The sequence below is a fragment of the Megalops cyprinoides genome, chromosome 20 (genome assembly GCF_013368585.1).
Source record: "Megalops cyprinoides isolate fMegCyp1 chromosome 20, fMegCyp1.pri, whole genome shotgun sequence".
Lineage (NCBI taxonomy): Eukaryota > Metazoa > Chordata > Actinopteri > Elopiformes > Megalopidae > Megalops > Megalops cyprinoides.
In genome coordinates, this window is record NC_050602.1 from 22,112,198 (window position 1) to 22,129,426 (window position 17,229).

Below are 17,229 nucleotides of genomic sequence, written 5' to 3' on the forward strand. Positions count from 1 at the left end.
CATATTCCACCAGGTGGCAGCTAAACTGATTTTAGTTAAAGTACAGTGCGAAAGTGCATGTGCACAAGTGACGTAAAAACTGCCCTAGATTCAGCACAGCCGCTATGGTCTTTGTCTGTAGCTTTACGTAACGGAGCACGTGTAACATTTTTGTTTTTTATATAAACAAGTTATTTCATCGAGTGGACCCGAGACTTCTGCCTCACAGTAGAAGTGCACTGGCATCTGATGAGAAAGGCAGTTTTATGACGTGGTCGTTATAATAACCCCACCGGAACCCCTATGGCCAGAGTGAGTGTGGCTGGCTGTTGAAGTTGCCGGCAAATGCTGTCTGTTAGGATGGGGGAACCATTGCGTGGCTAGTTAAACAGCAGACGATTGAGCAAGCTCCCGGCGGTTATTTCTGTCTTAGTCACAAGTAATGCCGTTCCCATCCCCGCTCCCTCTGCACGGCAGTGGTTACTTACGTCATCTCAAATATCACTCATAGCCCACACGTGCCTCGGGGCTGAGAGAAAAAAACTTCTGTTGGAAACACTGTCTTTTGATGCCTGCCATTTCATTACGGAGAACATAAAAAGGAATGTTTAACCCAGTCTGTATGTAACATTGTTCCAACGACCTTATTAGATTGGATATAGTTTTGTACTCTTACTTTGGTTAGAGTGTCTGCTAAATGACAACGTGGTGTTGATTAATATCTTGAATGACAATTGCAAGATTGGAGATTTATATTTTTTCTGACCCAAGGGACTTTTTAAAAGCACATTTATTTACCGTACCAAAAAAAAAAAAAAAAAAAAAAACAGGACTAAATTTCATCCCAAGGCCTTCAATATAAATGGTGTTCAAATGGTGCCATTGAGACAAGATATGCTGGTATTTTCAGTAGCTAGACTGGTCTGTATTTTCAGTGTCAGTATTTTTGACCTTATTATTTGCCATTATAATAAGCTGATTACAAACGCAAAAAAAAGCCCACAATGAAATGTCTCTGGTTGACTGCTGTGCCTTAACTGGAACTTCTAACTCATCTGACAGAGAGTAATGGATGTATAATGAGCCTCTCTCTGGGACAGGAGAGAGAGAGAGAGAGAGAAAGCAGTGTATCAGTGGTGGGAGTGTTGGTGTCCTAAGGGACTCTGGCTATTTGTGTGCACGCATTTCTCACCAGCTCACAGGACAGCAGTGGAAATCCAGGAGCAGTCGCAGTGCTTGACCCTGCAGCAGAAACGAACAATACCAGCGCGCCACCTCTAAAAACCCAGCTGCCGGCGAGGTATGTGTGTGTGCGGGAGGTTTCTTGGCACCCAGTCCCTCTCTTGTTGCGAGCAGGTTTCAGCCAGTTCCAGCTAGCTGATCTGGGGAGAAGGGGTGGCCTCACTTCAACTCTGGCACGTGAGGAAGGTGAAAAGCAGGAAGTCATTTTGAAATAGGTGATGCAAGAGGGGGGCAACTGAACACCTTGCAAGAATATTAATAACAACAACATTAATAATTATTAGTAGTGTAATTACTGATGTTATTAGGCATACTTGTATTTGTATAACATGTATTACATATACTCAAATGTAATATAGGTCAAGATGTTGTCAAGTTCATGTGCAGGAACACAAACAGACTAGGACCAGTTCCCTCTGTCGTTGGCCTCTAAGATTGTAACCATATTTTTTTTTTTAGAAAATGACTTCTTGTGGCAAAATATCTTTGCTGTGAATGCACCTTTTGTGGTCACTCACAACATAAAAAACATGGTTTATTATGATTTTTTTTTAATAAAAAAAACATACAGTAATAACTGAGAGAGCTGTGGTGGCAACCATAACCTGAAAAACGTCTCCTGTGACCTTTTTCTTGCCTCTGTGAGGCCACTGCAGCGTTAAAAATCCTGCTGGCATCTGGAATGCAGGCGGAGCCGCAGCCTTTGGATGTGGTGCCAGTGGAGATGAAGGGGCTGGTCCGTGACCCCTCCCCCTGGTGAGAGACGATTCCCGGAGGCCACGAGGCCCACGACAGTAAGGTCAGCGGATCTGGGCTCTGGCGGCTGGTTGCATTTACTACGCGGCCGCACACCCTGAGGAATGTACAGCTCATTCCCATGCAGACTGAGCCAAAATGCCAGTCCATAAACCGCTGCCGGGCCAAATATACACTCGCAGTGATTAGTTTATATGAGGAAAGAGCTCTGGTTGCTTCATTTTTTCCCAAATACTCACGCGAAGTATAAACGTACATACATCCAACAGCATTAATCATGTTGCCTGTTTGTAATCCACCAGGTCAAATCAGTCTGCATTCTTATGAACCTTGTGTCAAAATCATATCTTTAAACTTGGCAAAGCGACCTCAATGAACGCAATAATTTGACCTCTACAGTCATGGCATATCCTAATTACAGCAGTAAAACAATTTTACTTCCATTTACAATGCACTGCTGCCATTGCTATCTGAAAATGTAATCATTATTACCTTATTGAACAGTAATTTATTTAGTAGATGCCCTTATCCAGAGTGACCTACACCTTACTAAAAAACACTGTAGCAGTCTTGTGCATACTTAAATACTGGTATCAACCAAGTGAATGCACGGTAATCCTATTACATCACAAATGAAAGTTTGTAATACTTGTACTTCATTATTGTTAGTAAATTGGACCCCCTCTTTTTTTCTCCAAAGGCACATCCATTTACATTTTTTAGGAAAAAGTGACACCAATGATAGTTTTAGAGAAGCTATATTGAATGTTAAGAGAAACTAGGCTAAATTGCACTCTGGGAATGACAAATAAAGCTTAGTAATTTGAAGAGATTCAGGTATATTCATGTTAATATAATTTTGTAGCTCAAAACAGCTGTTAAAAAGTAGTACTGCAAAGTAAAGCCACTCTTAATATTATGAGTGGCAGCTTCCTTTGCACAACACTGCCCTCTAGGTGACTTGATCCATTATTGCATATCAACAGGCAGTTTGAGAAGCTGAACCTGATGCTCAAAACAATAGTAAAGAAATTATTTTAAAAAATCAAACAAAATTGTACAGACAATAGAAGTCACCCAGGTTTCTGAACCACTAACAATTAAGTAAACATGATGCTACTGATGAATGATTCTCATTTAAACTGGCAAGCTCAATAATCAATTAAAGCTGTGAAAAATAGATTCGAGACAGTTGAACAGTCTTAAGGTAAATTCTACACCTCCTATTTCTTTCTTATAGGCCACACCTGCTATGGGCACACAGGCCTAGTTTCTTCTTTTTTCCAGTAAGTGGATTCCAGTAATCTCCTCCATAATTCACCAACTACACACCAAGGATGTCTGATCACAGTCTTGAGGTCTACCATCCTGCCAACATCTCTGTAAGGTTTTTTTTTTTTTTTCGTGACAGGAACAGCTGTTCTGTTGGCCTGTTTCCCTGGTGGCTCTGTGCTCTGGTCACAGGCTGACGCCACACTGTTAGACGGGTGATGGCTGAAGTGTCCCTGGTCACTGTGAAGGCCCGGTCATTCACAACACTGAGGTGCGTGCAGTGGCCTACCACCTGCTTGCAAAATACAAGCCCAGCCCTGCTCCAATTTTTGCACACTTAATGAAGTGACAGAGCGAGAGGGACAAGGTGAAAGGACAACAGATGTATGCACAGATCTGACACGTCTTTCCAAAAAATTTCACGAGTAAGGGTACTTTTGAACTAAACTGAACATGATTTAGCACTAATGTTATGCAACATTTTAGGCTAAACTAGTGTAACTTAGGCTTAGCTAGAGGTCATGGTTACGGGACATCACAATTCCAACCGACAATTTACATGCATGTGGAAAACGATGATCAAGAACACTTTCAGCTGTCAGATTATCATAACATTGGCAATAAAAAACAAGGAAAACACATATGTTAAGCCAATTTCCTGGCAGAGAGTTCAGGGTTATTTTCTTGTACACCTGGTTGTAGTAATTGAGCGAATAAAATAAACACGGTAGGAAATATCATTTTGCACAGCTTGTAAATATGCCATCCATGTGTTAGAGTGTGACGCTCTGTGTACAGGGATACGTCTTTACAGGGTCTGAGGGGTTCTTGCTAGCACCTTGCTAACATTCTACACTCAAGATATTATTTCTGAGACCAAAAAGCACTGGAACCATTGTAATAACTTAATGAACTGTTTCACACTAAAGGTTAAGCGTATTCTGTATGTTATATGTAAAGATTTAATGAGCTTGCATTTTTTATGGTCACAACAAGATTTGTGGTTACAAAAACCTTGTGTCAATAGATATGACAGAACAGCAAACTATGCCTCAAGTAATACAACAAAATATTAATCTGTGAAACAAAAAATACCAACAGAAAGCAGCTGAATGCAGCTAATGTAGTGAAAAAAAGGACAGCATGGATCTCGAAAAGATATTAGACATTACACTGAAATGGTTCCTCAAGAAAGAATGCTAGGACATACTTGGACACGGAACAATGACAAGAAAACACAAGTTACGTAATATGAGAGGCTCAGTGTAAGGTCTCCAATAGCAGGAATCAGTCTCTGTGTATGAGTGTATGTGAATAACATAAAATAAAAGGACACAAAAATTGACCATGACATACCAAAATCCATCTAATTTTTTTTTTTTTTTTTTTTACGAAATTCGTATTTATTCATATGCAGTTTCATAAAAAAAGAAATCAGCGTGGTGAGAGAAGAGGGTTATCTCTGTCTCCCATGAGTACAGACATGAATGAGACCCCCCCATCAACAGAATATAACCAGCTGGATGGGCTTACCTTTGGGCTTATCTGGATGTTATAAAAATATTATACTTAATGAACAACACAGACTACCTGAGAAGGAAATACAATTGCAAAACAGCCAAATGTTCATCTTCCATTGTATTCCCTTTACGAAAAGAAACATAAATATCTTTTGACAGCCACTTCCGTAATACGGTTGTGGAAAAAAAAAGTCCTAACCCGCATCCAAGTTTTTGAATTAACCACAATTTGAACCCACTACCATTAGGAAATTCCAGTACTGACCAGAAGAGGGCAGAACTGAATCACTGTTAACCACAATCTTAATGTTCCATCAGAGATAAACACAGTGAAAATGGAGCCATCCCTTGTGTGAGGTACCGTGTACATTAATGCAATCTCTGGTTAGAGAAACACTCTAATGATGCACAATATTATGGTCTGCGGTCATCAAATGACTGAAGTATTGACACATTTTAAAACACTCCCACACAGAAAATATAACAGCTTAAGGATGATTTCATCTTTTAAAATGAATTTCATCTTATTTCAAGGAATTATTTAGTACTTTCTTTTTCTCCAAATACATGTATTATTATAATGCTTCAGCGTATCATCAACATGTTATATTCACTATAAATGTTAGTAATAAGGAAATGATATCTCTGTATCAATTTTATTAACATACATTTTCCTTGAATAATGCCGTAAGCAAGTTTTTTATGGAGAGTGGTATCTGTGATTTAGTCTGCCCCACTTAAAAAATAGATCTGCAGTATGCTTTAATGGTTATTCCTGCCACCAACTCCTTCTGCATGTAAGAAAAAGGGAGAGATGCTGCTTCCGACCAAAAAGGACAAGATCTTTATCACGGACATGCCAGCATGTTTGTTTTCATATGGCCCATACCCGTTTGATTGCAATCTTGATTAAAATGAATTGTTTTTACAAAACAGCCTAATGATGTTATGGCAGTCATGATTTAACCTTGATTTAGCACAGTGTATGCTCACTATAAATGTATCACAGCAATATATTGCCATATATTGTTACATGATAATGTGAATCTGTCGCAAACAAAACATCACTGCCCACAAATCTACACTGTGTGGGGAAATATGTTCTTTCTTTTTTTTAGCAAGGAAATCCCTTACTGATACTGAGATTACATCCACATCACACTTCACAGTCTGCATAGGAAATAACAGGGAACCAGACAGATGTCCAGGTCAGATGAACAAACTGTATCTGTACTTATAAAAGGCCTAATACTTCCAATATTTCTTCATATAAGTGATAAATACAATTGATTATAAATACCCTTCATATATTATATAGTGCGATAGGTGAGTGTGATAAAGAAGTGCTACAGTAGAGGCTAGAGCAGATGTTGAAAACTGAAAGTGATGTCAGTACATTATTGTACTGTAACTTTTACAGGAATAATTTGTCACCAGGTGCCCTGATATTCTGGGGCCACGAGTCTTTGCTCAAGTCTGGGAATTACACAGACATATCTGAACACGACACAAGCTTATTTTCTGCAAACGTGACATGATTGTTTGAAAAATGACGCAGAGGACAAGTCGCTTGTAATTCAAACATCAATGCCAGATGTTAACAGTCTGTTCTTTAGACTTAATCTTTAGACTTAACATTCAAAGGAAGACTGAAGAATGATTCCCCAGGGATGTATGTATTTCTAACGTTGCACTTCAGGAAACTTCAGTTTATTCTCAACCCTGGTTCAGGTGGAATATATGATGAACTGTAATATGAGCCCATGAAGCAGCTGTGGACTACTATTAAATTTTACAGATCAGTTTAGAATATACATTGTTACTCACCTATTTAATAAGAGGATCAAGATTTTAGTCAGGCCTTGGGAAAAGTGACAGTTTGAGCAAAGGAAGGGGAGTTATTTTGAGCACAAGACAAAGCTAGATTTCCCATCTTTTTTGATAGCGATAGTATTCAAGCACATTTCCTTATGCATACTTGCAAGATCAGGGTGTTAAACTGTTAGCTGAATCAAAATTCACTATCAAGGTGCTAGTGGCTGGCAATTGATTATCAAGCATCAATATACTGCACTTTTAACAGTCCTCTCCCCCAAGCTTGGTCTAGCTGGATCATTACTTTTTTTCGACAGGAAAAGTTCAAAATGCACTTTGAATTTCTGAGTTGCTGATATTAGTATTATAAAAACCGATGACAACTGCCATTCTTATCGATCGGAAGAAGCAGTTTCATTTAAATACAGTTTTACAGTAACTACACAGGTATGTTTCATATATTTTTTTGTGGTCATTCTCAATCTTGATTGCAAAATCTTTATGCACCATCTTATATATATGAATTCTGACTGGACATCCAATTGACCGATGTTCATCTCTTTGGAGTGGTGTAGCAATATCCAGCCCTGTTGTCACGCCCTGTGTCATCCCGCATAACAAGCTGTGTTTTTGACATGGCTTCTCCTATTAGCATCTATATTCTTAAACTGTAAAGGGTGTCATGACTTACAGCCTCCAGCTTATATAAATGCTAACACTGTAACTGTTCTGACTGAAGTGCTTCAGGTGAAGTGCCTTTCTCAAGGGTCCATTAGCAACATCCTTCCATCCATTCTAACCAGGATGTTGTTGGCTGAAATATTGTAGAGGATAGTAAAATGAAGCACTCTCACTGATTTCCACTGAGGCTATCTTTCCATACCCTCAAAGGCCTACTATAGAAAAAGACTGAGTATTTTATTTCATCCTCTAACATATATATCAAATCGACTGTCTGGTCAGAAGCCAAGTTCCTTATATACTGCCCCAGTCTGCTGCTCATATTATGATATCAGCCCATTGGCACTAAACCTAAGTGCACTGCATGTGCCAATACCATTAAGGCCATTAAAATGTTTTTTTTTTCAATACCCCTGAATTATAGTATATAGATTATCCAATACTACACTTGATGATAAACTAAGGTAGAAATGCCACTGTTTAGGAGCCAGGCTTGTCAGATTAAGACATTTGGCATTTTGTGGAGGTACGGCAGATCACTCTGCGCTCAGCTGTTCCCTGACATCTGACGGCAGCGTCTCAAACAGGGCGTCTTCAACGACAAGGCCACTACGTTTCAGGGCACGGCAGGACCCCAGCTCCGCTGGCAGGCCCTCAAAATGGTTGCCGCTGAGTTCCAGGTGTGTCAGTGCGATCAGGAAGGAAATCTTTGGTGACAGCACGGTCAGAAAGTTCATCCCCAGCTTGAGGGTTTTGAGCTTCTTGCAGAAGAAGAGCTCGTCTGGGAGGTTCTCAATCTTGTTGCAGGACACAGAGAAGTACTGGAGGCTCTGCAGGACCCCGATCTCGGGCGGGATGAAGCGAATCTCGTTGTGGGAGAGGTCCATGTAGCGCAGCTTGTGGCAGAGGAAGAGGTGGGAGGGGAGGACTTCGATCTTGTTGTGGCTGAAGTAGAGCCGCTCCAGGCTGCCCAGCTTTTTGATATGGTCGGGGATGTAGGCAATGGCGTTGTGCCACAGCTTCAGGCTGGTGAGCTTGCGCAGGTGCTGGAGGCTGACGATCTCCTCGATGGACTTGAGGTTGTTCTCCTTAAGGTCCAGCTCCTGCAGGTTGGTGAGGCTGAAGACGGCGTGGGGGATGCGCTCCAGCTCGCAGTGCACCAGCTCCAGGTGGACCAGGTGCGCCATCTTCTTCAGGTTGTTGAGCATGACCAGCTTGGTGCCGTCGTTGTGGATGTAGAGCCTCTGCAGGTGGCTTGAGACGTCCACGATGGACTGTGGGATCTTGGTGAAGTTGCTCTTCAGGTGGAGGGTCTTGAGAGACTTCAGCTCGCGCAGTGAGTCCAGGGTGACATTCCTGGAGATGTCGTGGCTGAAGAGACCCATGAGATGCAGCTCCTCCAGGTTGCGCAGGCAGTATATCCAGGACGGCAGCTCCCTGCTGTCGTCGAACTTCACCCTCAGCACCTTCAGGTTCTCCCTCAGGAAGGCGACCGCGGTGCTGTGGACTTTGATGGAGCACTGGTACAGGGACAGCTCCTGGAGGTCCTCCAGCTTGGAGATGGCGGCCGGGATGGTGACGTTGTTTATGATCTGCAGTTTCAGAGACTGGAGCTCGGTCACCTCGAAGATGGTGTCCGGGAGGCCGGAGAGCATGAAGAGCTGGAGCTCCAGCTTGTTGTTGGCGTTGGTCTGCAGCTTCTGCCGTAGCTTCTGTGCCGTCCACTCGTGGTTCAGGTTGAGCTGTTTCAGCTTGTTCTCGCTGACTTCGGACAGGAACACCGCAAATCTCTTAGAGTACAGCGGGTCGTACTGGTCGATCATGTGCAGCATGAAGGCGAAGTCGTTCTTCACATCTGGTATGTCATCAATTCCAGTCTCCTGCCGCACATACTCGAAAGAGTACTCCTTGAGGGAGCGGTGGAACAACCAGTACAAAGTGTAAAGGCACGTAAGTCCATAGACCCCTACAAAACACAGGTAACAGTAGGACAGCTTTGAGAACAAGTGGGCCATCGTGTGATTGCACAGGAAGTTGTCGTAACCCGTCATGTCCTTGGTTTTCACGTTGCATGTCACAATGATCTTCACCCGATGCACGAGGAAGCAGTTGTATATGATGATCAGGAGGAACTTCAGCACTTTGAGAATGTTCTGGCGAACATACATGACATAGAGCAGGTCTCCCTCTTCCACGTGAAGGCGAAACTTCTTAATCTTCTCAAACAAAGCCTTGGCCTGCTCTCCTTCCTTCTTGTCTAGGACACTTGCGGCCGGCTTGTTGACGACCAGCTTTTCTGGGATGGACCTGAGGGACTGTGTCTTCTCCAGACCATCTTCAATGGTGGACACATTGGCCTTGCTGTCACCCTCTTTTTTCTCGTCTTGCCCCTCTGGGTTTTCCCCGGACACCTCAGACAGGGCTCTGGTGGTCCAGGGAGAATCGAAGCACTTCCACAGAATGGAAATGAAGTGCTCTATTTTGGAGCTGGAGCCTGGGAACTTGAACCAGAAGTTGCTGCACACCATGAAGATCATTGTGTGTATTAGGACCAGATACGGGAAGTACTTGGCGTACCAATGCAGCGCTTTCTCGTAGCACATTTGGTTAATGTAGCTGTACTGTTGCAAGTCCAGGTTGGTCTTCCGCCCTTTCAGTTCAGGCATGGGAGCGGACACTTCATTGGTGTGGGAAAGTAAGGGATGTTCCGATTGATTTTTCAAGGCTACGGTTTGGTTCTGAGTGGGAGTATTTGTTGGAAGGCATATGATTTTGTCTTGCATTACCTACAAAACAAAACATAAAAAAAAGTTATTTTACACACTACAGATCAATAAACATTCACTTTTCTGATCATGAAACGAAGTATTTATTGTGACAGGCAAATATTCTGACTTGTAAATGTGAGACACACTATTGCAATGTGCCAAGTGTAGGATAACTTAATGTGATGACTGACTTGTGGCAGTTTTACATGCAAAATTAGAAATTGGCATTTATTGTCAATTTCAAATCAATGTAATTTGTAGAATTATGTACCAGTCACACAGTATATACCAGTGCAGGAAGAGTGAGAATTTATGAAATCCATGACGGGTGGAGCCACCAATCAATGTCTTACATGAACTAATTACAGACTTTCCTCTCTACAACAAAACACTATGACTGTTTCAAATCATTGAGTTATCAATAACATTTAATGGCTTTTGCAATTAAGCAAAATTCCTGCATCACTAGAATACAAAGCCTTGGTGACAGTATAGCCAACCAGCATCTGACCACTTGCTGTTTAGCAGAAAATGAAAAACTACAATCAGTACAATTAATTGTATTATATCAAATTCAAATTCAAATTGTATTACACAATAATCAATTTATGCTAGGTAGGACTTTACAGAAGCTTCCGTACTGAACTCTCGCATTTGCTGAAAAGTATCCCATATGTTTGATGCTTATGAGCAGAGAAAAGTGCGGATCATAATTCCAGGAGTAAAAAAAGTAAAAAAAAAAAAAAACAAAACATTAAAACATGTAGTACAACTTTCTTACTCCAAGCTTTCTTACTCCAGCAGAAAGGGTGCACAGCCACATAAACTGTAAATGTCAAGCTGGTGCCAGGCACAATACCACAATGCCTGTGACCTCAGCAGGAGGCCTGTGAGTCATACAGGAAATGAGCAATTATGATAATCACAGAGAGCCATTTCCATTAAAAGCCTTACTTTCTGGAATGCCTGTAATTGCAAAGTTTCCTTCTCTTTCCCCCCTCACCTGGCAGTTACAGTACTGACAGCTGTTTATAAATAGGCGGCTTATTTTTTGTGACATTTCGTTACCCAGAACAGTATCAGACTTCCCCGTCACCATATTACAAACTGGGGCCTGACAGGGTTTCAGAAAAGCACGCACATACTCCTTCTGCCGATCAAGTTAATCGTGTCCCCTCCACAAGACTGACAACTTTTATCAAAGAAGTCACATTATGGAGATGACTCCCATCTGGTTCTTGTTTAAAGGACATGAGAGGTCTTGTCTGCAATGGTTCTCACACAGAGGCAGCATATAATCATTATCCTCACTGTAATCTGCTGACTGAGGCCTCGAGAGAGTTGGCTAGCACAACTCCACAGACTTCACATTGCTCTGCGGTGCTTTGAGATGCACTGAACTTATCTGAGGCACTAAATCATGTAGCTACACACTGTGCCCTCAACTGTTCTCTTTAGCTCTCTGTATTTGGATACTGCATGACCACAGAGAGAATTTATCTCTTCTAAATGGAACAAAGGCATCATTATGCCAAAATACATACTAATTTCACTACTAATTTTTAACAAGACAGCCTTTCATTCTACGATTGGAGTAATTAGATATTAAGAATATAAATCTCTAAGGTATTTAGAAGGCATATATTATAGTAAGATGAGTACAAGAAGATCAGGGACTATTCACACCCAAATACAGCATTCCACATATTAATAACATACTGTCTGTCAAACTTTCCATTTGAAATATAGCGCAGACAGCAACGCGCTCGAATGATTTATTTGTTAAAAATATTTTTTGGAAGACCTACTCTGCAGCTGGCCAGCAGGCCTGGCCGAAGCCACAAGGTCTTGCGAGTGGAGTACAATTTTATGTCTGTCAACACCGTCGGCAGCAAATACGCAGCCTGCAGGTACAACTCTCCAATGTTACCCAGTGAAGTGCCCCTGCCAGGTGTGCGTGACGCTTCTACCACTCTTTTCGATTGTGTTGCTGCGGGTTCATCATGTTGTGAGGCACAAGTGATTATCATACGATTCAGAGCGGCAGCTGTTTCCTTTTGATAGGCAGACAGTATAAATAATACATTGGCCGTGCTGTTTCGCACACTTGCCATTATCACTCACAATGGGATACGGAGATGACCTGGGGGCTAAAAATTCTTCAGGGGTTTTTAAATAGACTAAAACAGCACAATTATCTTGATTAACTTTGCTCTTGTCAGATGGCCTTACCACGCTAGAGGAAGGAAACAAGACAAACACACGGCAGTGTATGGTATTAAGAATTACAAACCTGGAATACCACTAATCTCATCAAAGACAAGTCCATGGCATGTTGGGTGTAGTCACAGTAAACTGCCACTGAAGTAAGGATGCAATGCCATGTCTATATGGCTTTAGTTTGCTTTTAAATGTCTGGCTTGCACAGGCAAGCATAAAACCTTAAAAAACCTTATAACCAAGAGGTTGCCAGTTCAATTCCCCGGGGCACTGCTGTTGTACCCTTCGGAAAGGTACTTAACCCACAGTTGTCTCAGTAAATATCCAGCTGTATGAATGGGTAACATGTAAAAACTGTAACCTTGGATAAGAGCGTCTGCTAAATGCCAATGACGTAATGTAAATGTGCAGCTGAAACCGGCATTGATTGATTGGAGACATGAATAAACCTCGGTGAGTTGGTCTGCCTGACCTCCCCCGACCTCCCACGGAAACTGACCTGCAGGGTGCACCCGAACACTCCGATCATGAGCATGACCACGGAGAGGTAGTCCGTGAACACGTCCCACCAGGGCTTCAGCACTCGGAACGCCGGCTGCTGCTGTTCCATGAACTGCCGGAACTCCGTTACAGGAATCATGGCTCCTACAGGGCACATGTGGACAGCGTTAGCAACAGCTCCCGCCAAAACTGCGCACAGGCCAAACATGCAACAAGTAATCCCTCCCTCTGAGATGTCTGGTCTACAGAAATATAAAATAACCACATAGATTTGCCATAATAAGCTAGATGTTCTTTGCTCAACAGACTCAAATACAATTATTTTCTTTCTCTTCTGTGCCAAAACTTGAGCAAATAGCAACAGTTATTAATTTTTCGTTTGTTTATGATAAGTAAGATGTTGGTGGAGCTGATTCATGTACACTTGAAGCTCTCTGCGCCATGATCATCCAAACAGAAAGGGCTGCTTGGATACACAAAACTCAAAATCGTGCCCAGCAAACATAAATTTGCCACTATGATTCACATTCATGTCACTGTAAAAGCAGCTACACATTCCCACCTTTAACACAAAAAGTGGTAATGATAAGCTGATAATAATTTTGTGCTTGTGGTCTGGATAATCCTGCTGATTAGAGGTTCTGCACTTTTTCATATCTGTAAAAACAAATGTTGGTCTTATGTAGCAAGCAACCTCTGCCAAAATATGTACTCCATCTGAAACAGATGTTTGTTTCTACTGGATTAATTCTATATTTCTCCTGTTTTAGAGCATGGCACTAAATGAATGTATTTATGTAATATGTCCATCCTCTAACCACTTCCAAAAAGTGTGTCTTGCTCTTTGGAGAGCAGCAGGTTTTGAGCCACTCTGACTCTCAGAACTAGGGACAGAAGGTAAACTGGTTGAAATGAGATAATGGCTTTTGTCCAACAGGTAGAGTATCCCTGATTTGATTAAGCCCCTTTAAGTATACGAAGGAAAATCATGCTCAAATTATTTGAAGATGAGATGAACATACAATAAAAAGCTGTAGGATTTTGTTTAAAATGAAGTACAAGTATGATGATGCTCTTTAGCTGTTTAAAATCAATAGCCATGTTACAGAGCACAATAACCCACAGTAAAATAACATATATTACAATTTATTATTTATCTTCTATTGCAAATATTGACACTGGGCCATATTTAGGTGGAAAGGAGAATAACTGCCTATGAGGAGTTTAACCTGAGAAATTCATAAAGTCCCTGTACGTACTGCAAAAACATTCATAAACAGGCAAGCCTACTGACACAGCCTGACCGCAACAGGGTGTGCCATGCCACCAGCACAAGCAAACACGGCTCTACCACGACACACAAACACGGGATGCAAAGCATCCACTTCTAAAGTTTGACCTTCACTTATCCGTTGAGGCAGACGCAGTTAATTAAATTTTATCCAACGGGAGCAGACTGATCCCACGGCATATGACATAACCATGATTCTTTGTGACTGGCTGACTATTGTAAATGGCGATTGCCAATAAATAAAGAGGGCCGCGTGACACGGAGCCCCTCTTCTTGCACTTATTATTTGCATTAATCAGCGTGGACTGTGACGTGTTACATCAGAATATATCAGTATTCCGGAGGGAAAAACTGTATAGATCTGTAGTGCTGATATGCACATCTGTACAAACAGGAGCATCTGAACTCTGATTGAACACCCAACAGTTTTAAGGAGGTTACCATCATGCTTCAGACGTTCACTATTAAAATATTCAGAGAGTACTAAACTCGTCTTCTCAGTCTTTTGGTTCAGAAATATAAAACAACCACACAGCTTCTCAAAAAAGTGTAGACATTGTCTGCTCAACAGCCAACAATGCAGTTTATTTTGTTTCCAATTGATCTAACTTGACAATAACAATACCGTTGGTAATGTTTTTCATTTGTTTACAATAAGTAAAACATTACTACAGCTGAGACACATGGAAACGTCTATCGGCTGTACCCTACAATCAGAAATGACTGCTAAGATAATTGAATGTTAAAAACGTGACGTCAGAAAACGTCAATTCATTGTTACAACTTGTTACAACAGCTACAAAATACCGAATTCAACAAAAACTGTTGTTGTAACCAGTTTCGTGTATTATGTTAAAAGAAGTGCATTTCAAAGATAATTGTGCTAATTTTGATTAGCCAGCAATCTACCGGTCCACTTGAGATCATTCATTGAAGGTTGCTCTCCACCAGTTTGTACAAATTATAATTCTGTTTTAACTTATGCTGTTACAACTGATTTAAAATGAAAAGTTAGACTTTCTTCTCGAACATTCCGCATCCCATGGTGTTACACTCGCTAACGTCCAAGCATGTGGCGTGTAAAGCTACGTAAAAACGCTTTTAAAGGAATTTTAAACATCCCCAATAGCCTCCATCACAGCTGCCGCCACAGCTCAAACGAAAACAAAGGTCATCTTACCCGTGTGTTATGTACTCCTCAGCCAGCCCGTGAGTTCTTAAAACATCCAGGGGATATGTTGCTTGCGAGGGTGGCCGCATGTCCTTGTATTGCAGTATGATCGCAGCGCTTCCCGTTATTTCTCGACCTGCGTCTATCACAGTGATTGCACCGACGCCGGTAGGGCGGGGACTCTCACGGGCTACAGAAAGCGACGCTTACACTGCCAATGAAACCATGCTCTTACAAAACTGACCACCAAATATTCGCATATATTAACACATTCTGTAAGTATTCGTCCAATGATTATCCGTTATCGTCACGCCCCAAACTGACTCCTTGTCCATTCAAACACGTATGTAACGCGTCTAACCTTATGTTTTTGTGACGGAAAAAAAACCACGCATGTCTGGCAACACAGGGAGGGATAGAGATCCTTTCCATAATGGTACAACACTGTTTTCCTAGAAAAGTGTATAGAAAAGGGAGCCAGGAATATCAGAGGAACAAAACATGCAGGTCTTATACGTTAATGTGAAGCATTGACATAGCCGCGAACGATTGTCCTGGGACTGTCTCATAGTGTCTGGTGAGCGGTGCCCAGTAATCCATTACATGTTTACATTGTCTACAAGCAAATGAAAGATACTTCCTCTAAACCATAGCAAGGGCATGTCCTTCTTTCAGTACATTTCTCTACTGTATATTTAGCAGACATCCGACATTGTCTGCTACGGTTTATCTGTGTGCATGAATATTTTGGATATTTATTTTATTGTACAAACACTGTTCTAGTTAGGAGTCAAGCCACAACCTCCGGGGAAGTTGTCAATAGTGCATTAAACCTGAATAAAAACAAAAAATAAGGGAAGTGGAGATGATAAAAAAATAGGAATATAGGAAGTGGGAATGACACCGTTATTCAACAAACAAGGAAAAATACTGAGGTGTTGCCCCACTGCTCAAACAATGACTGGGGCAATATATGTGTGACAAGTGCTTGTTATAGACTTGAGTCCCGTGGGTGTGGCATCCTGAGACTGCTGCTGTTGCACCCTGGGGCATGACACTTGATCCTATTCCCTCCTTCCACAGTAATGCTGCTATCAGCACCAAGATTGCCTTGATTTAATCTGATGCCATGCTGCCCAGCAACCCATCATTTCTCTACTTAATAAAGGTCTGAAATCTGAAACACCGGAAAGCACCAACCACCCCGCCCCTACCATTAGATGAATGAATTTAAATGGCAGGAACTGTGTGTACTATTTTGAAGCATTATATTTTCACTGTAACTCAGATTGAAAGGCGCATACAACACCTAAAAGAAAAATCATCTGAAACTATGTTTACTGTTAAAATGTAGGTTATAAATGAATATTCTTTAAACAAAAACATTATTTGTAAGTTTCACCTATGCTGAGGAGTTCAAAGCTCATCCATGCCCATTACCTGCTGACTGCGGAGAGTGTTTCAAGACCTTAGTGATGCAGTGTGGGTTTTAACTAAACCAGGAAGTACGTGGACTTAAAACGCTGGTGTTAAGAACTTCATTCATATGGAAGTAAGAAATGACTAATAATGAACTCACAGGCACTTAAATCTATACCTCAGTCTTTTATAGGATTTTATATTTCTCATGCATTGTGTCTCAAAGAACATTAGTGTGCTGTGGTAAGCTCTGTCTGAAATGTCCTGATGGACATTAAACCCTATATCCTGTCTCAAATTAAAATCAGTAATCTGATACCGATGCAGAATACCTAGAGATAATTTTCACTCCTCTTCATAAAAATTCTCTTCCCACGTGTCAGTGTTGAATTTAGGTGATAGTCTGACACTTGTTGCTTTTTTCTGGGTGTGTGTGTGTGTGTGTGGTGGTGGTGGTGGTGGTGGTGGTGGTGGGGGTGGGGGGGGGGTGGGGGGGGGGTAGTGTTTTAAGACCGTGACCAATATAGCCACCAACATGTTTTAGCCACATGCATACCTCCCATGAATCAAATATGGTGGGGCATTTATATTGGG

At 41.5% G+C, this 17,229-nt stretch overlaps 1 protein-coding gene across 1 annotated transcript; it reads right to left on the reverse strand.

Moving 5' to 3' along the window:
• Nucleotides 1-6,092: 6,092 nt before the first annotated feature.
• On the reverse strand, nt 6,093-15,316 carry LOC118795917 (volume-regulated anion channel subunit LRRC8C-like). The gene is made up of 3 exons (XM_036554706.1): nt 15,226-15,316; nt 12,753-12,898; nt 6,093-10,051 (listed from the first exon to the last, which is right to left on the reverse strand). Exons 2-3 carry the CDS (start codon nt 12,891-12,893, stop codon nt 7,802-7,804), a joined length of 2,391 nt encoding a protein of 796 aa, XP_036410599.1. The 5' UTR covers nt 12,894-12,898; nt 15,226-15,316; the 3' UTR covers nt 6,093-7,801.
• Nucleotides 15,317-17,229: the final 1,913 nt, after the last annotated feature.

Excerpts from the sequence above, each read along its gene's own strand:
- LOC118795917 (XM_036554706.1), bottom strand. The coding sequence starts at position 12,893 with ATGATTCCTGTAACGGAGTTCCGGCAGTTCATGGAACAGCAGCAGCCG. Across the intron at positions 10,052-12,752 it reads TGTTCGGGTGCACCCTGCAG|GTAATGCAAGACAAAATCAT; the intron begins GTCAGTTTCCGT and ends TTTGTTTTGTAG.